Source organism: Hemicordylus capensis, chromosome 3, assembly GCF_027244095.1.
Source record: "Hemicordylus capensis ecotype Gifberg chromosome 3, rHemCap1.1.pri, whole genome shotgun sequence".
In the NCBI taxonomy this organism is placed as follows: Eukaryota; Metazoa; Chordata; class Lepidosauria; order Squamata; family Cordylidae; genus Hemicordylus; species Hemicordylus capensis.
In genome coordinates, this window is record NC_069659.1 from 25,843,678 (window position 1) to 25,864,382 (window position 20,705).

Here is a 20,705-nt window from a genome sequence, read left to right on the forward strand (position 1 = left end):
AATGAATTCAATTCTTGCTTTGTTGATGGGATGCCCTCCTCCTATCCATTTTGGCATTGACCTCTGCTGCTTCCCTGGTGCAGGGAGCAGCACTGATCTGTATTTCCCTTTGTCTTGGGAGGCCAGTGCCTCAGTAGCTGTAGAGCATAAGGTCAGCCTAGGACATGTCTAATAAGTTGAAAATACTACATTTTGGGAGCAATGGTTATTTGGCTACATTGCAGACTTAAAGAATTGCTTAATTCTCTGCAGGCCAGCACAGATGCAGGGACAGCAGGAACTCTGACGCCTCAGCATGTCCGTGCTCACTCCTCTCCAGCCTCACTGCAATTGGGAACAGTTTCTCCAGGGGCGCTTACTCCCACTGGTGTAGTTTCTGGAGCTGCACCTTCTTCTCAACATCTCCGTCAGTCATCTTTTGAAATCCCAGATGATGTGCCCCTACCACCAGGTTGGGAGATGGCAAAGACCCCTACTGGCCAGAGGTATTTTCTGAAGTAAGTAAAAACCATGTGGGTCAGATTGGGCATATGTTTTAAGCAGAATTCATATTTTGTGCTTAATTTAATCTTGTGAGATCATTCATTTCTTTCCTCTAGGTGTACAGTTTGCTTGGCAATGTGGGCCATGTTAAATACTCTTTCCCAAGATCAGTGTGTATATTGCTTGCAATGTAACAATTTGCATATCACTCTTATGAGCTAGTATTTGGAGACTCTGCATGGGGCCATATAGTGGCAGAGCATATTGTGCTTTCAGAAGGCCCAAGTTCAAGCAATCCCTGGTATCCCTCGGTTAAAAGTCACTTCAGTAGCTGGGCTGGGAAGGACCTCTGATTGAGATCTTGGAGAGTAACTGCCTGTCAGAAGACAGTACTAGTCTGGGTAAATAAACCATAGTCTAAAATAGTATAAGGTAGCTTCATATGTTTGTTTATTTATTCGATTTCAATTTTTTCGAATATTCGATTTTTGTACAAGCATAGGAATAGAAGAACTGGTTGCGGGTGGGGGGAGAATAATAAGAGGTTTGTGTGTGCTGCTTATTTTCTCACTTTTGACCCTCTCTTTTTTACCACCACTTCTTAAACTCCTCTGTGACCCATAACTGCTAAGCTTTTCTTTAAGAAGAAAATTTCTAGATGCCAACAAGAAGGCATGGGCTTTGTTTCCTAGCCCTACCTCTGAGTAAACTTAATTGCCCATATTTGCGGTACCTATACAGTTATAGGACTGGGTGGGGCCTTAGGGATGCAGGGTCATGAAAGTTCCACTAAAGCAGGATTTACAGTGAATGAATGATCCATCCAGACTGGGCAAAATCATTTGAGATGACTGGTGCCATAGTCCTTATTGCTTTCTGCTTTTCTGCACTGTTCTCAGACTTATCCTAAAAAGGCAGATGTAGTAGCTACCCATTATTTTAGGAATTGACTGCAACATAAGAATTGGAGTCTAGCAGTAGCCTTAAATGGGATGGTGACAGGTGGATGCAGTGCCAAACTCTTAAGGTAACGGCACTTTATACACGAGGGGATGGAGCAAGCAGTTTCATGACCTTATATATAGGGTCACAACTATAGTTGCCCATCTGCATCGGCTTCAAATGACTTCTGTTGGTTTTAAGTGCTCATAGTGGCTACAGTTGTGACAAAAAAAAACATTTACATGTGTGTCGTGCTAGAATTTTAAACAGTTTTCCAGGTATAAACATATTGATTAGTTCCATCTTACCACAGGAATGGGAGCTCTTGCTTTGTTTAACTGACCCCCAGCGTTCTTGGAACTCCTCATTGTTTTCATCTCACCCAATGCTTCTTTGATTTTGGAGAGCTGATAACTATCTCCCTTTAGCTTAAAGAGTTTGTATAGGCTACTACTAATCAGATACACAATCCTTTTTAGAAACCTTTTCCTTTTATATTGTATAGTTTTCTAACTGACAGGAGTCCTTGAAAGAATATCTGCTGGAGTCAGATAACTCGTTTTCCAATATGTCAAAGTCACTTGGCAAGGAAAACATGTTGGTGGACTATTGACTACTATTTGAAATATTTAGAAAGCAGAAATTTCATTAGGTTTAAATAAGCAGGCTTGTCAAAAGGGTTTTGTTTGGTACTCCCTCCTTCTTCCAAGGAGCTTGGGCAGAACACATGGGCTATGGTCATGTTGTGTGCTTCATGGCTGAGAGGGCATTTGACCCCAGACTCCCCTGTCCTAATAGTCCAGCTCTATCCATTACACCACACGGGCACTCTTCAGTGGCCTCTCTGTGCATCTGCTTCAATTTACTAGGGTAAGGTTTCTATTCTATAGACAGACGCCTTCCTGGGTGCAAGTGCCATTGAACACAGTGGGGCTTGCTTTTGAGTAAACATTCATATTGTTTTGTAAGTGTGTGTTTCATGAGGAATCTTGTTCTCTGGTTGAAATCTCAAAAGAAAATGCAACCTGCAGGTCTTAGGACTGTGATTGTGTCTCATTTTTCAAGCGGAGGACACTTTGGCAAAAAAACACAACCCCTTCAATGTGAGAGCTGTTTCCCACTGTGTGGCCCTGCACAGTACTGCACTTTTTCCAGTGCTGGGAGGGCCATTTAAGAGAGATGGCCCTTCTGTTAAGAACTCTGTTGGGAAGGCTCTGGGAAGGGCTATGCTTCCCAGCACTCTGTGTATGTTTTCCAAAATGGTGCAGGGGCTCGAGGGCTCCATTTCCCTTAAAGGAGCCCCCCTCTTTAGCACTGGGCAAAGTGCAGCACTGCATGGTGAGAATGGTCATCTCCACATGGTGCCAGGGGGATTGTGCAGAGTATTCAGCCTTGGCCGAAGCTTCACACAAGCCCAGTCAACGATTAGTCAAGGAGCCATTCTCTACTGCGGGATGAGGACACCTCTGTGCAGGGACATAGCTAGGAGAGAGGGGGCCCGTGTTCACCCCTCTCTCCGGCGGGAGGGATGGAACTGATGGGCCCTCGGGAGCTTAGAGGCCCGGGTTCTTTGAACCCATCCACTCAATTATAGCTGCACCCCTGTCTCTGTGGGTTTACCTTCCCATGTTCTCCAGGGGGCAGGACCTAATAAATTAACTAGAGGCTTTATAAGCCCAGGGAAGGGTAACATCTCCAAGTTCTTCCAGTCCTGTCTCACTTCAGAGACTGTATCCAGCTAACAGCCAAGGCTTTTCTCTTCAGCATTTTTTGCTATTTACTCTTATCCTTTCATTTATTTTCACTGTCCCCCTTTTGGCTTCCTAGCCACTATCTCTTTTACCTCTCCCCCCGCCCTTTCCTAAAAGGAAAAAAAAAAAAAACCCCTCTCTTTTCTTCTTTTCCTCTTTTACCCCATTCCTCCATAGAGCATGAGGGGAAACTGAGGCATGCCACATTCTAGTGCCAAAGGGAAAGAAGAAGTCAAACACCTCAGACAAGTGGGTCTTAAATACCATACAGTTTGTCTACAAAATAGAATTTACTCTCCCCCCCTGCCCCACCCCGACCAATTCCTGCCAACGCCCAGGTCAAATTTGCCTACCTAGCACGCAGATCTTCTAAGTGCAATTCATCATCTGATTTAAATAGAAATAGAACCAGTACCCACTCATCAAAGGGGAAAGAGCATTTACTCTATTTTATTTATCCTGCCCGAAGAAGACGGTTCATTGTGTGCTGTACTAGACCTGAAATTCCTAACTGGTTTGTCAGATGAAAGTTCTGGATGGAGACACTTGGTTCAATAGAAGCTCTTCAGCAACATTTTGACTTCATGGCATTGGTGGATCTCAAGGAGGCATACCTGCATATACCCATACATCCGGTGAGTTGCCCGTTTCTGTGCTTCAGATATGCAGGTCAACATTTCTAGTACAAAGCACTACCGTTCAGCCTCTCATCAGCCCCATTGGTACAGGCAAATCTCATTAATCACAGACCTGGTATCTGCAGTTTTATGTATTCATGGCCGGGTCATTGCCACCTAACCTTGGGATTTGTGCAAAGAAATGGCAACTAAGGGGTTAAGACTCACATATCTGTGGGTTGGAGGTGGGCATAAATGACCTCTGAGGTCATTTCTGCCCATCATTTTTAAGTAAGGGAACCATTTTGTGGCTCGTTGTTTGTTAAAACAAAACACACACACCCCAATTTATTTGCTTTAAAAATGAAAAATTCAGCATTTTGGAGATATTGTTGGACAGCAGGGGATACATAGAGCATGGCAGGGCACTTCCCCTCCCAATTTCCCCCACTTTCTGCCCTTTTTGTGTGATTTTTCACTGTCTAGGGAACCTAACCCCCCAATTCCCATTGCCCTAATGCCCCATGGTTTTGCTATCCATGCCCCACCCTGCAGAACAGAACCCCTGTGGATAATGGGGTTCTCCTGTATTTACAAAGGTCCATGCCCCTCTGTCTCCAAAAGATAAGGGTCTTTGCGTACTTTGACGACCTCATAAAGTTGTCATCGCTGGATAGCGGGAGATCAGACATGCAGACCACACTGTGGACACTACACAACCATTGCTTCGTGGTGAATGAGAAAAAGCGCCAAACTCACGCCTTCCACAAGACTATATCACCTGAGGGTGTTAATAAGACACTTCAAGAGATTGCCTGATCCAACCTCTGGATCACATCAAGACACTCGCAGCACTCAAAGAGTGCCTCTTCTGACATTGGCAAAATTTCTGGGACTGGTGGTGGCATCCATAAATGCAGTGCCTTGGGCGCAGTTCCACTTACGTCCCCTTCAATGGTTTCTCCTACCTTACCCAACGTCGGAGTCAGTGCACAAATACTACATTTGTTCTGAAGGTGGACTAAACAATCGTGCCTCTCCCTAGGTAAGACCTTCCTGGACCCCACAAAGATCATAGTCACTACAGATGCCAGTCTGTCAGGATGGGGGGTGTACTGCCTATATTGATCCGCCCAGGGCTGCTGGTCAGATCAAGAGCAGAGTCACAGCATCAACTGGCTGGAGCTCAGGGCTATCCGACTAGCTCTAACAGCCTTCTACCTGATTATACAAAACAGACATATCCTGGTTTGCATGGACAGCGTCATGGCCAAAGCTCATGTGAACCATCAAGGTGGCAACAGGTCACGATCACTACACCTCAAGACAGTCCTGCTTCTGCAATGGGCAGAACGACACCTGGTGTCTCTGATCATGCACCATGTGAGTGGTTTATTGAACATGCAAGTGGACTGGCTCAGTTGGACAGAAGTACACCCAAGAGAATGGAGCCTACACCCAGCAGTATTTGAGAGCATGACACAAGCCCTGGGACATCAACAGATGGACTTATTTGCCTTACCACCCAACTTGAAACTACCACAGTTCATCTCCTGATTCCCCTTCCTGGATGCAGAGGCAGTGGACACTTTCCGCTCCCTGGCCAGAGTAGCTCCTCTATGCTTTCTCACCAGTACCAGTTCTCAGCCTCTTCCTCCACAGGATCTAGCTCCTCAGGGCACAGATGATCCTAGTGGCCCCCTGTTGGCTACTTCACCCGTGGTTTACAGACGTTCTCCACCTGGCAGTCCAAAGGACCATGGTTCTTTCTGATAACTCTGGACCTACTTCAGCAGGGTCCAGTTATGCATCTCAACTCAGCTTGCCACATGGCAGCTGAAAGGAACTTCCTGACATGCTGTGGCTATGTTCCGAAAGTCATGGATACTATCCTAGTCTCCAGGAGGGTTCCACAAACAGTATCTACAAATCCACAGGATCTACTAATCCACAGGATCTACAAATCCACATCCTTTTTCTCCTGGCTTCCATGGGCCAGAGAGTGTCGGCGCCTACTATTGCTCAAGGCATGTGTATCGTTAACATATGAGGTGTAGAACCTTCACCCTCTTCTCAAGATCTTGGCACACTTAACTTGATCAGCAGCTACCTCCACCGCCTTTTCTCCTAATGCACCGCTGGAGGAAATATGCAGAGCAGACATATGGTCCTCTCCATCTACCTTCACTAGGCACTATAAGCTAGATCTGCATCGCTCCTCTCAAGCAGTGTTTGACAGTTGTGTCCTGCAGCATGTTACTCCTCCCTAACAGATGCTGACGCTCTCACCCAGGGTTCTCAGTGGTGGCATGTCCCATGGAGCTGTCCTCCTCCAGCAGCAGAGAAAAGAGCATTGGTTACTCACTGAGAAGGCTTCTTCTTGCTGCTGGATTTGAGGACATCTTGAACCACCCATCCAGGCATCTGCATCTACTGGTATGTGTTTTTTCTTATTTGTTCATACTTCTCTATTTCTGTATCTTGTCTTGGCTGTTCTGGGAGGGGTTACCCTTCCCTGGGCTTATAAAGCCTCTAGTTAGTTAGTTAAGTCCTGCCCTCTAGAGCATGTGGGAAGGTTAACCCACAGAGATTTCCTCAAATCCAGCAGCAAGAAGAAGCCTTAATGGTGAGTAACCAATGCTCCTCAGGTTTGATAGCGGCTGCCACTGACCCCTTCCCCGGGTCTAACAGTGAAAAACACTCTCTTAGGTAGTTAACTGAACTGCCTCTAAGGTGCATTCTTAGCTGGTTTAAACTGGACTGATCAAATTTCAAAACTTTGTGTGGTTTGGAAGAGTAGGGTGAACTAACAAACACAACATATGCCACTTCAGGTCTGTTTATTGCAGTCAGCAACAATAGGCCATTACCCATAGTGCATAGGCCAAATAATCAGTGACATGCAGAGCATTGGATTGCATTAAGCCTTGCTGATTTCTGAGAAATGTGTGCTCCTGATTTTGAGTGACTCTCTCTTATAGCACAACGAGGTCAATTTGCTAGCTTGCATGTACCAGATTTTCCCCAGGTGCTTATGTTAAGACTGGTTCCTAAGCCCCCAACTTTTAAAAAAGAGCCATTATAGCATGGTGTTTACGAGAATGAACTATTGGGAATGGATTTCCCAGTTCAAAGCACCAGATCACGTATTTTGGTAGGTGGTCTTCAGCAAGTCACTATCCCTCAGCTCCTAGCTATCAGATGGGAATAGTTCTGCCCACTTCACCAGTATTTCTGTGATGTGAAACTGAGCATTTAAAATAGTAATATAGAAATGGTAGATATTTGTTTAAGTTAGCTAGTGCTGGGGGAACAAATAAAAAGTAAGAATCTTGCATGAGCATGCCTGTGGATGACAGCCATGTGTTTAAAATCACAGTGTAGGATGCATAGATTTTAGTAGGACTTTTTGTCTTGAGTGTATTTAGGGCTGCGGTCTCTTAATTCAGACCAAGTATACATGATTTTCAAACTGCATTTTAGAATGCCTTGAAATTAGCTCATGTGATTTTAAAAGTTCATATTAAAGAGAAGTAAACTGAACATAAGCCCCTCTATTGTGGTGTTTTAAAGCTTTTTTAAAGAAGGAGGTAGAAGCATTTCACCATGGCAAGCATTTTGACTATTTTTCATTATTGGTACAGAAAAATCTCCCCCTGTACTGCAAGAGGGGGGTGCTCCTTTGGGGGGGGGGGTGTCCTTTCTTGGTATCCTGGTATCTATTTCAAAGGGTCAGGTTTCAGTAAGAACAATAAAGAGCCTAAGATTGGAAAGTACACACAAGTCTGGCAAACTCATCTGCATGAGCAAGATCATTTGTTCTCAAGCAGACATCCAAAGTAAATGATTGAAAGAGCTGCTAGCTGTGAAGGATGTGTCTTGAAGTGGGGGAAAGAGCAGAAACAAACCAGGTTGTTAAGAAGAAAAATAAAAGCTGTACTTTTTTTTGAACCTTCCCTGCTGGGTCACATGCTGATCTGGGGAGATTTTAAATAGCTTCATCAGTTGTTTTTCTTTCTGCTTTTCTCTGGGTGCTGCTTTGGTTTGGGAGAACCTGAGGACTGTTTGGAAAGTTCTGCTGAGGCTTGAAGAAGGTTGACCCTTCTGTATAGATTCTCTGTGTATTCTGGGGATGCACCAGACCTACTGTTTGTGTAAAACGATTTCTCATTGCTTTGTAACCTGGGTTACCTCACTTGCAAGTCTATCTTGTTTTGTAATGATCTGTGCTTAGCAGAAGCAAATGACTGAAGGCCCCATAAAACAGTTAGAATTGTAGGCTTCCATGGGAAGGGGGGCCGGAATCCAAAAGTCACAGTAGGTTAATACTTTTATTAGGTTGAACAGATGTCACAAAATAGTGAGCAAAGAGCCCCAATAACAGTTGGGTGGTGGTTGTTTTTTAACTCAGTATTACATGAAAATACACTCTTCATCCATCTTCAAAACAATATTTAATATACTTTAATTTCTTGACTGTAAATACACTGAATATAAATGTGCCACAAAATAACAGCTACTTAGTTGTATGGTAAGTCTTGGATACTTTTTAAGATGGGCTTCTCAGGCATCTTTTTAGGGGTCCCCCACACACACATACACCAGCTGCCTCCCCTCTCCTATACAGTAATGAAGTGCCAATTTCTAGTTTGGAACTGGCTGTAGAAATCCATACAGTTAACCACAATCATTCCATTCTCTTAATGCAGTGTGGTGTGTTGGGGGCTCCATACATGGTTCTGTGTTTCTTGAATGTTGGAAATGGTGATAGAATCTCGACAGTGCTGTGCTAGGACAGATTCAGCAAAATCTTATGGTAGCCACACGGGGTGGCTCAGACATGCAATCTTTGCTAGAGGAAATGGTCATTTGGTTGAAGGAAGCAGAAGAGTAACATGTTGCATGTTGGTCTCAAATTATGTCTTGAAGGCTAATTCTGTGTGCATTTCCACTGGCAGTTTACTGTGGATTTGTTGCCACAGCTGTAGGAATTGGTTTGATTTTTGGTGATTTGTTAAATTATTGCAAGAACATCCGGTTTGCTGTGATTATCCAGAGACTGTTTGAAAGGTAGTGTGAAGAGAAGGTTTAGCTAGTTTTAACTTACTAAGCTGAGTTAGTTGGATAGAGTGACCTTTACAAAAGCATCTCTCCATGCAAGGAGATATGGAATAGTAGACTTCTCAGTATGGAAACACCTGTGTGTTTCCAGGCTGTTTCCAATAGTAACCACCTCAGCATAGAAACACCTGTGGCATGTGGCTTTAGCTTGAGTTCTTGATAAATATGTTAATCTGTATTTAGATTTTTCACATTTTACTGTATTTACCCAAATAGAAGATGACTTGGAATTTAAGACAACTCCCTTTAAAAACAGAGATTAAATACAAATTTACCTGTATTTACCTGAAAGGAAGAGGACTCTGAATTTAAGATGACCACCCGATTTCTCACATCAAAGAACTTGGGAAAAGCCTAGTATTGGATTCAGGTAAATATGATAAATTATTGCTGTCCATTTGGAAATTAATGAAACCCTATCTGCTGGATGGATGGCAGAAAATTGCTTGGCCACTCATCACCACCAACTAAGCCTCGAATTGTTTTGGAACTTGCAGGAGGGCCTCTACTGTATGTTACAAGCTGGGCAGATTCCTGAGAGGAAAGGCGGTCCTTTAGGTATCTAGGGCCTCAGGCATTTGGGATTTTAAAGGTAATAACCAGCAAATTGAGTCACACCTGGGAACACACTGGTATAACTAGAGCAGTTGATGCAGTAGTGGGGTGATGTGGTCGAAGCGTTTTAACACTCTTGCAGTTGCATTCTATACTAGTTTTAGTTTCTGAAGAGTCTTAAAGGACAGCTACATAGTGAGGCGAGTCTCTCAGTCAGTGAGAATCGCTGGAAGGGGGTTTGCGGGGAGAGCAGGCTTAGTCCGCTATCCCTGCAGATGATCATTCAGTCTGCCCTAGGTGGCCGGATCGGCCGCCCACACAACTACCAGCTCTGTCACGGATCCGGCGGGGGCTGTGGGGATCGGGGACTGCGCAGCCCCCGGAAGGTCAAGGATGCCCCGTGCAAGTGTGTGGGTCATCCTGGAGAGACCCCAAGGGCCGGGAGGCTTGTTTCAGCTTCCTGGCAGGGGTCTCCTCGTGTGTTTCTGCGGCATGGAGCAGCAATAAACAATCACAAAAATGGGGTTAGCGGAGCACTCGCTCCACTAACCCCGTTTAAGGGGAGGGCTACAAAAGCGGGTCACCCACTTTGGAGAAACCGGGCTCACTTGTGAGCCTGGTGGTTCTCACGCTCGTCCGAAATCGGACTAGGCTCCCTTAGCCTGATTTTGGCCGATCGTGAGAATTGCCTCAGTGTGTTACAGTAGTCTAAATGAGAGACAACACGGACATGAGCAAGGGATTATCATGTGGCAGAAAGGAAGAGTGTGCTACCGGTGTGTGTCTTTTTCTCCACAAAACTGTCCTACTTGAGGCATCCCTTAGATTTTAAGAAGCCTTGAGCAGCTTTCTTGATTTAAGACTTAATTGTAGTGAACCTTTCTGAGAACTCCTTTTGGGGCCTTACTTCAGTAGAATTAAAAGGAGAGCGTGAACAAAAGCTTATCACAAGTGAAAGCCTAATTTGGTGGTCAAGAGTGCAGTCCATCAAATGTTGTCCACTGAGCTTCTATTCACTTTGGGGATTGTATTGGCATGATACTTCTTGGTTTGTACCTCTCGTGGCCAGTTGTGGGGAGAGGTAAAATGGGCTTGCAAAGCATGCAAATGGCAAGCTGAACAGAGACATCTGTGCTGCTTTCAAAATGCTTCCTGTTGGCCAGCTGTAAGTTGACATTGCAGTGAACTATGAAGTGGGGGCTCTGCTTCATTCTTTAAGGCAAAAAAGCAAGCTTTAATTAGTAGCAGATGATGGTTTGCAGACCCATATTGTGAAGGGGATGTTTTTTTTCCAGGTGTGCCTTGCTTATTTCCTAACACAAAGTCAGATGGTTTGAATTCATATGCTTGTGCATCTAATCCTTGCACAGACTCTTGCAGAACTCGTTAATCATGCTCCATGCTGAGGAAGTGGTTACTGATCACTCCAGCTGTCTTATATAGTTAACTTTCTCTGCAGGAAACTGTTCTTTCATGGAGTTTGTCAACAACTTCCTATTTTCTTTCAGAGCTGTTGTATAGCTTCCTGAATGAAGTTGTGATCAGTTTTTGGTTGATATCTGTGGGTGCTCTTGGGATAGTTGACACAACTCTAATGTTAAGACACTTTATCAGATTTCTAGCTGTGTTGTGCTTTCAACAGAACTAAACAAGCCTAGGTCAAAAGTTGTAAAGTGTAACTCTTAAGAAATCAGGATGGCTTGTTCTGTATAGAACTTCATTAACACAAAGGCAAACCTTACAACTTTGTGACTGAAGAGATCAGTGGATTGTAGTCAGGGAATTTTGTTTCCTACACAAAAATCCTGCACCAGAATAGCTTGGATTCTGTGATGATGCAAGCCTAGTTCTTAGGATTCTGCAACTTGTGCTATTTTCAGTAATGTATTCTTCTGCTGGTCATATAGAAGAGCAAGGAACTTTACGAAGCACCAGCACACGGGTTCTTGAGAGGAGTGTTGCCACAACAGGAAGCTGCGTGGGGCAGTGGAGAGCATATACGGACCTGTTCTCCTCCTCTTTAAAGGTCCCACTTGCTGCTCCCCACTCCCACCCCTGGTGGCACTGAACCTGTGCACGAACCTTGGTTTATGCACATCCCTACCAGGAATAATATTTCTAAGAGCTTAATTCATCTACCTATCTCTTCAAGTGCTGGCATGTGCTGAGACCTTGGGTTAGGGCGTATTAAAATGCACTAAATAATAAATAAATAATAAGTGCCAAAGCAAATGGGATTTGTGACAATAAAGTAACTTAAGGACCAGATTAAGGAGGAGAAACTGTGTGTTGTTCCAAATCAAGAAATTCAAAAAAGGGGTCCAGTTTTTAAACATACATGCCAAATAGGCAAGGTCTGCTCGTTTTTACAATGGTCAAAACTGTACATGCACTGCATTTCACTTCTGCTGTATGAAGTAGTAGCTGGAGTATTCAGCTTAATGAAAGTTCTAATCCTTACGGCTGTTAACAGTAATTGCATGTTCAGTGCCTAGTGAATTGCTGAGACAGACTGACCTTGTTACTTGTGGGGGTTCTGTTCCTCACCTACTACCGTGTGTAATGAAACCTTGAGTAATGAGGTGTTACGCCTATGGGGAAAAGGAGGGTTGGGTTCCTGGATTGATGAAAAAGGGCAAAAAACATCAAAAAGTGAAAAAGGAGAACACCTACTGCACAGTGTTGTGTGGGGTCTCCTTGTGCCTTCTGTGTGCCCAGCAATGCTCTCCAAACTGTGAAATGCCCACCAACACCTAAAATATGGCAAAAATGGGCAAAAAAACTGTACCATGCTCTCTAGGGTCTCCTTGTGTCTGTGCCCAGCAATGCCCCCCAAGCAGCAAAATGCCCCCCAACCATGATAAATTATGGGGAAATGTCTGTTTTTAACAGAAATGAGCCACAAAATGGCTCCTGCTTACATGCTCCTTAGGAGAGCATGGACCCAGATTGAGAAGGCATTTACCTATCTATTTCGTTCTGAAGTACTCTGAGTACCAGTTCTGAAGTACTGCCTCTGAGTACCAGTTGCGGGGGAGTAACAGCGGGAGAGAGGGCATGCCCTCAACTCCTGCCTGTGGCTTCCAGCGGCATCTGGTGGGCCACTGTGCGAAACAGGATGCTGGACTAGATGGGCCTTGGGCCTGATCCAGCAGGGCTGTTCTTGTGTTCTTAAGTAAATGCTTATATCTATCCCATTTTCTCCAAGGAGCTCAGGGTGACAAAGGAGGGCTATCCTGTGTTGCAACTGCATAACAGGAGAGGTAGGTTAGGCTAAGAAACAAGGACTTCCCCAAGGTTTGGGAAGCTATGTGCACTGCCTGAGCTCTCTGGAAGATAGGCAAGATATACATGAAATAAATACATCTTTAGTGAGCTTCAAAATTGAGTACTTTATCCATGGCAATGCTCTGGTTTTTAGGATTTGGCCTGAGAGCAAGGAGTTTCAGTCCTGATGCAATTTGATTGGCACTGGTCTCCCATGTATCCAGCCAATAGGGTAGCAACTAATAACAGGCAAATAGGCCATAGAGATGGAGAGAGAGTTTCTTCTTGTCTGCATCATGGTCCTGCCACTTAAATGGGAACAGGAGAGGACTATGTATTGCTCTAGGCTTCTGACATTCTTTGAGACCCTGATCTAGAGACACTGCATGTTAATGGATTTCCTCTAGTTAGCACACACCCCTTGCCAAATACTTAAAGCTTACTTAACATCCTGCATATGTTTTAAAAGAAATATTCTTGTTGGATAAAAAATAAAGCGAGCAATCCTCCCCAAACCTGTACCCCTTAGGTTTGCCGTGAGAAATAGTGCCGGGAAGCTGATCTGAAAGTGCAGTCTTGCAAATAACACTATCTGGGGAGATGGGGGAGTGTCCATTTGTCTTCCATTGTCTTGAGGCAGGGCTAAGCAAGAGGGAAGCACAGGCAGCTCAGTGGGTGGGCGTCTGAGGAGAGATGTGCTAAATAAACTGAATTTTAAAAAGAAAACATCAATAACATTGTTGGAATGAGTCTTCTGGTACATGCAGAGCTGCTGAAAAGAGAAGACTGTTAAGAAGGGATCTTAAGCAGATCTGTTGTGGGTGCTTAAAATAAGATCACATGACCGAAACAAAAGCTCAATGCATCTTTTTCTAGGACTGCCCAGCTTTGAAATAAGTGGCAATATTTCTTATAATGGCAGTGTGGTATATTAACACTTGTTCATCAAAGGAAACATGTCACCCAGGAGTCGGAAGTTTCCATGTTTTGCCATCTGTTTCCACACTCCTTGGCCACTTGAGTCCTTCAGCCGTGCTTAATTAGACTACTTGACTTTGAGCTGGATCCAAATCCCATTGAAGTGAATGGGACTTGCATTAGTCATGACACTTATTTCAGAGATGTCTAGTCATGGCTAACATAGTCTGGATCCTGCTCTTTGGGTGGCAGCTCCTCATACTGCTCTGCAAACTACTTTTGAAGCTTCCTGCACATATTTTTGCAACCATGAGAGACTTAAAAAAAAAATCAGTGTTGCACTACTGAAAAACATCTTGTTAATTACCGTATACATAGGTTTTCGGGGTGGGGGGATTTTCCTCCCCCTTCCTCATATGGGAACAGCCAAAAAGTGCCTTTATATTCCAGGAAACGAAGAAGTTGAAGTGGGATGTTTAGAACTTTGATGTGTAAAAATTAACTTGTTTAGCCTGGCCTTCCAAGGTTTTTAAATTGTTTTTTAAAGTATTTTAATTAGTTTTAAATTGTTTTTAGCACTGTGTCTTAAATGGTGTGTGATTTTATGTCTTTTTAAATTTGTTGTACACCGCCCAGAGCCTTTGGATGGAGCAGTTTATAAATGTAAGAAATCTAATTTCCATGAAGTACAGTATCATTTGGAGGAAACAGGCAGGTTTTTAACTGCTAAATGGATTGGATAGGAAGTATTTTGTAACTAAGGTTTTTTTGTGTTAAAGTTTGTTCATCTGATGTTTTCACTTGGCATATCACGTTAGCAATTTGTTTTAATTTTTTTAGGAGACTCTGGAATCTGAAAGCATGATTACTGGTCATTCTACTTTTGGGACCAAACTAGGTGTGATTGCAGCAGACCCATTTAATTAAACCTAGGTTTATCCCAGTTGCGTGTAAATTGAGGTGAGTGGCTGTGTGTGAGCAGAGAGATCCTCCACTTCTCTCCCAGCATCTGCTTTCCAGGAGCTTTTCTCCTTGGCCAAGCTTTGACTATCAGTGGCGGTGGGGGGAGAAGAGGCTTTGGAGAGGTAGGTAACAGGTATGAGGAGGATTCAGCTCCCTTCACCTTCATATCCTTTTGCTCTAAGAACTGACCAACCCCCATTCACAATTTGGGTAGACCCGAGTTTAAACAAACATGTCTGCAGCCTTCGTGTCTAGTTTGGCTGCAAAGGCTGCTTCATACAGGAAAATCAAAACTCCAGCCTGTGAAAGGGGGCCTTGTTGCTTTAACGAAAGGAAGTTGCTTCATCCTGTCTCTCACTGCCCAAGTACTGTAGCAGAAGGTTTTCTAGCTACTAAATAGTGCTGCTATGGAAGCGCCTTTATTTGCACAGGTCTTGACCTCTCCAAGAGGCAAACAAGAGTTGGCTGTAAATCATAGTACTTGCTCTTCTAACCCTTTGCCCTTCTCTCCCCCAACCCCCTGTCTCACATAGGTTCAGGGTAGGAACAGTTGGCTGTGGTGTGCTAAACGGTATGGCTATTGGGGGTATATTGCTCTGGAATTGCCAAAAGAAATACTTTTAAAAGTTTTCCTTAATTCTGAACAACCACATTAGCTAAAACATTTTTTTGGTTTGCAGCTTAAATATTATACACCTTGGGAACAGAGGTGGTGTTATCTACATGTAGTCCACATGTCTTTGCACCATGGAATTGTCTGTAGAGAAAAGAGACAGCTGTATGACGCAAAATCACTTACTTGAAGGCAAAGTGTCCAGAACGTTTCAGAAACAAAGGGTGATGGTTCCTTTCCGCATAGTTGGTAAATACTACCTTGCCATTTATAAATGTCTGTGAAATTGGGCTGAGGCATAAATAGGGGATGGGGCCATAGCTCACTGGTCGAGCATTTGCTTTGCATGCAGGAGGTCCCAGGCTAGGGATGTGCACAGACTGGTTTTGCACCTCCTTAGGGAAACGCCGAACCAGCTCAGGCACCTGCAGCCGAGCCAGTTTGGTGGGGCAGTGGGCGCTTCCCTTGAAAAGCCCTTGCCTGCTTCACCGCTTTTCTGGGCACAGCTCTTGCTCTACAGAAGGCTGCAGCGCGGCTCCTTGCAGCCTGTGTGCTGACGCAGCGCCGCAGCTGTGCACAGACTTCTGTAAAGCGAGCACCACGCCCAGAAAAGTGGTGGGTCAGCGCAGGAGCAGGCAAGGGTCTGCTTTTCAAGGGAACTGCTCCCTGCCCCACCTGCGGCTGCCCAAGCCCATTCAGGCTCGTCCCTATCTCAGGTTCAATCCCTGGTATCACCAGGTAGGTCTGAAAAAGACTCCCGCTTGAAGCCTTGGAGAGCAGTTGCCAGTCATTGTGGACGGTGCTGAGCCGGATATGGACCAATGGTCTGACCCAGTGAAGGAAGCTTCCGATGTTCGTAATTTGAGAGCTGGACTTGGTGCAGAGCTCAAGTAGATGTTATATTCCAGATTCTAGCACCTGTGATAACTTTCTAGGCTCTAGATCCACTAGAAAGCTACAATAATAAATATTATACACGGTGTCATTTTAATAACAGTTAGCCTGAGAAAGCAGACTTTTTTTCTCCATAGTCTCCTTTTACCTAGAAAAGCAATGTCTAGCTCAGTCTGAATCAGTAATGTGAGTTCAGTTTTAAGTGTGTTTAAAATGGTTGATTTTCAGATTTCCTTTTAAACCAGGTGGTTTTTTAATATACTAAATTGTAATAATTTAAAAATCTTTTAAAACTGATTTAAAAAAAAATATTCGGAACTTTATACATTTTATTTCTGTAAGCTGGACAGTAGGTAGGAATGTCTATTTCAGGCTAACATTTAAGGTCAAATTGGATGTGAAATTTATCACCACATTTGGTCGTCGTGTGTGTGTGTGAGAGAGAGAGAGAGAGAGAGTCTGTGTCTATGATCAAGATTGGGACGGTGGTAGTGGAGGTAGGAGAGCTCTAGCTCTGATCTGGATGAGGTCCCCCCCCCCCGCCCCCAATGTCTGCACATGCCAGCTCAGGGTCAAATGATGTGGCTGTTGTGTCTAGTTTGGCCCTTAGTGGCTATTAAAAGTGGCAGTGATTTAGCACTATAGTGTGGTGATGGTATAGTTTGCATCTGACTGGTGCACCATACTAGTCCTATCTCTGAAAAAACATTTTCTGTAAAGAGCAAGAAGGTGAAAAGACACAGATTTTTTTGTGTTTTTGTTTTGAGAGGCTTGATTTTTAAAAAAAGGTATTGTTGGAAGAGGACAAAATACTGCAGGTTACACTCATGTCCTTTATCTTGGATACTGGTATTATTTCCTGTTTACACAGTCAGACAGGTGTTATTGACTAGTTTGTTTTATCCAGACATCGGGTCCTTCCCAAGGACCTGGGATGGCTGAATTTTATCATCAATATTGTTGGTTATTATAGATATCATCGCAAAATATAGGCTGTTCCCAGTAAAGCTGCTTTTTGTAATTGGCTGATGGTGATTTTTGTGGCCCCTATGGTGTTGAGGTGCTCTTCAAGTTGTTTTGGAATTGCACCTGGTGTTGTTGTTGTTGTTGTTTTTACATTTATATCCCGCTCTTCCTCTAAGGAGCCCAGAGCGGTGTACTACATACTTGAGTTTCTCTTTCACAACAATCCTGTGAAGTAGGTTAGGCTGAGAGAGAAGTGACTGGCCCAGAGTCACCCGGCTAGTTTCATGGCTGAATGGGGATTTGAACCCGGGTCTCCCTGGTCCTAGTCCAGCACTCTAGCCACTACACCACGCTGGTAATTTTCAGCATTGGGAGCAGAGAGGACTGCATTGCAAGTTGTTGCAAGTTTAACCAGTGGTAAGGTGTCAACTTGGGTGAGTAAGAGCCTCTATGAGTGGTTTCATTTGGCCAGTTGGACTGAACTTCTCAAGTCTGCTTTTAAATCCCTTTAATTTTGGTCTGCACAGAAATAATTGAATCTATATTTTTAATTCTCTTACGGCCGACTGCGTTGGGAAATGCATGGGGATGTGGGGATGCGTCTGGCTGCCGTACGGCAGTGAGGGAGGCAGGCGGGAGAGAGCGATTAGCAAGGCATTGGCAGAGTCGGGGCAAAGGAGGAAAACTAAAGGAAAGAGGAGGAAACCGGACCCCTGTGAGGTAAACAGACCCAAGGAGCTTGCCCGAGGGCGCAGAGACAACTGACACCCGGTTTCAAGGAGCGGGAGGAAATTTGGCTGTTGCTGGCAGGGGACGGCTGGGGCTGGTAGCAATGACATGAGGGACCGCAAAACAGCAAGCAGCTCTGCCACGAAGTTCGCCTGCTTTGCAGCGGTGGGTAATGGGGTGCCTGGCAGAAGGGGGTGGAGGGAGAGGAGACTGGGGCAGAAGGGGGTGGGGGAGAAGATACTGGAGGTGAGGAGACTGGGGCAGGCGGAGGCGGGGAGAGGAGACTGGGGCAGGTGGTGGCGGGGAGTGTACTGCCACACAGATGCTCTGTGCGGGTTCAGCAAGTTCATTTGAATTTGTCTTTCTTTCAAATGGACAATCAGTCCTGGGGCTAGAAGTGTTGGCTCCAAAATGGAATAAATAACACAGGTTGCAGGATCAGTAATGAAATGGTTGTCTTCATGGGGGAGGGAAACTAGCACAAAGTCCCATGTCCCAGGAGTTTGCTGTGTTCATTCAGTACATTATCTGGGTTCACGTGGCCTTTTCCCTATGCTTTGGAAGGAGGCCAAGTAATTGCAATGGGATTTAGTTTAACCTCCTTGAAGCTGATAGGTCTGCTGTTTCATGCTATGATAATAGATTCCCCCTGCTCTCTGTCTTACTGAGGGAAATCCTAATAGCCTGAATACAAACGTTATGTTGCTTTGATACTGACTGATGCTAACAAAATAGCATTAATACACACACACCCCCCACACACCCCTCCAAGTTGCTTTTATAATCTGCGGCTGTATACTGTAATTGCTCTTGCCTAAGTAAATTAAGACATTCTAAAAGGCTTTAAAGGAAATGGCTTACATCTTCAGGAATAACAGGAATTCATTATATTAGTAGCATTCATAGAGATGTCCACATAGAACCAGATTTTCAAAAACAGGAGGTGGAGTGCCAAGGGCTGCACCTCGGTGGACTTGGAGTTCACATTGCCCAGACCCAGTGCATCACAATTCGTGGGCTTCTCAGAGGCATCTGGTGGGCCACTCTGTGAACCAGGATGCTGGACTAGATAGACCTTGGGCCTGATCTCGCAGGGCCATTTTTAGGTTCTAATGATGTTATGTTATGCTGGGATGGGAGCGTAGCTCAGTGGTAGAGTATTTGCTTTGCATGCAGAAGGTTCCAGCTTCAATCCCTGCTCTCTCCAGATGGGGCTGGGAAAGACTCTTCCCTGAAACCTTGGAGAGCTTCTGCCAGACAGTGTAGATGAAGGGTTCCCAACAGGGGATAGAGGTACTTCAGAGGTTCCCGTTGCCCTCCTGCCTTCTTGTGCTGCAGCTGCGCTATTTGTTCCCCATCTGAGGATCACCGGCTTGAAGCCAGCACATTGTCAGTGCTGTGTCCACTGCAGGGAGGGAGAATGAAGACCCTCTCCTCTGCTCCTGATTGGCTGAATATGTGCCGAAGCTGAGCATACAGGCTTCAGAAAATTAGCACTGAGTACACACATACACTCAGTTAGCAGGGCTAAGTTGTGGCTGAGAATGATGGGAGCTTTACTTACCCCTGCTAACTGAGCAAGAAGGCAGCTTTTAAAGTGGCCATTCTATTATACTGTATTTAGTACTGGCCCTATCTAACCACAGTGCAGCAACCCTCCATTGGCTGTTGCTGCAGTCTAGCTGATGTTTCTAATGGCGCAGTGGGGAAGTAACTTGCCTAGGGAGCAAGAGGTTGCTGGTTCGAATCCCTGCTGGTATGTTTCCTAGGCTATGGGAAACAGCTACCGGTATGTTAGGCAGCAGCAATATAGGAAGATGCTGAAAGGCATGATCTCATACTGTGGGAGCTGGCAATGGTAAACCTCTCCTGTATTCTACCAAAGAAAACCACAGGGCTTTGTGGTCTCCAGGAGTCGACACCGACTCTATGGCATAATTTTAGTTCAACAACAGCTAGATTGCCTACATTGCCTACCCCAGTGCTGCTGAATAGCATCAACACAACTAATTAATTTGTATTGTGTGCCTTGAAAACTGACTTATAGCTGGGTCTGTATATTGCTTGTTTTGTAAATTGGCTTCAGGTTGTATCCATAGCAGGGGCATAACTATAATAGGGCAAGAGGAGACAGTTGTTTGGGGGCCCACTGCCTCTTGGGGGGCCCCCAGAGGCAAGTCACATGACTGACTCCCCCAGCCGCGTACCCACCCAGGCTTCCTTCAGTTGTATTCGTCCTCCGAAACTGATGTGAGTGTTAAGACCTGGAGCTACCAGAACACCATGTCTTTCTCTAGTACCATTAACAACCTTGCCACGCCCCTTATCCATAGACTTCTTACAGGCACTAGGACTGTTGGTGGGAGTGTAAAATACAAGCTCTGTATAGTCTTAGACAGTTGAGATTTATTTATTTTTTATTTGCTGAGCTGTCTAGTAATGGAATCAGAGGAAGGTCATGCATTTATTGCTCTGTTATCTGCAAACATTTTAAGAGTGTGTGTTAGCACTATAATGTGGTGTTGATTCAAGATGACTTTCCCTTTCTTAGTTAACTGTCAGAAATGTTAAATAAGCTTTTCCCATTTTCCATTTAAGCTATAAAGTTAATGTTATAATTTACTAAAATGTTTGAGGGGTTTGTATGTGGGCTTGAAAGTAGTGATGAGATCTAGTCTGAGGAGTTCAAGGCAGCGCCCCAATCAAATTTTAAGAGTAAGTTGGAGTGATGATGATTTCCTCCCTAAAATTTATACAAAACCAGGCCACAATTTTTTTTGTTCTTTTGTTGATTTAAAGCACACACACATTTCCATGCTGTAGTAACTGGAGTAAGTTACTAAATCAAATAAATAATAATAATAAGTTGGGGTGTTTTCACATCTG

The 20,705-nt window shown here is 44.4% G+C and overlaps 1 protein-coding gene across 13 annotated transcripts in view; it reads left to right on the plus strand.

Annotated features, from left to right (window-relative positions):
- Positions 1-20,705, plus strand: part of YAP1 (Yes1 associated transcriptional regulator) — a 137,621-nt gene that overhangs the window by 18,881 nt on the left and 98,035 nt on the right. For all 13 annotated transcript variants that reach the window (XM_053310402.1, XM_053310404.1, XM_053310403.1 and 10 more), the window contains exon 2: positions 253-497. In XM_053310402.1, the coding sequence (XP_053166377.1) occupies positions 253-497 (245 nt within the window). The remainder of the gene's footprint in view (positions 1-252; positions 498-20,705) is intronic.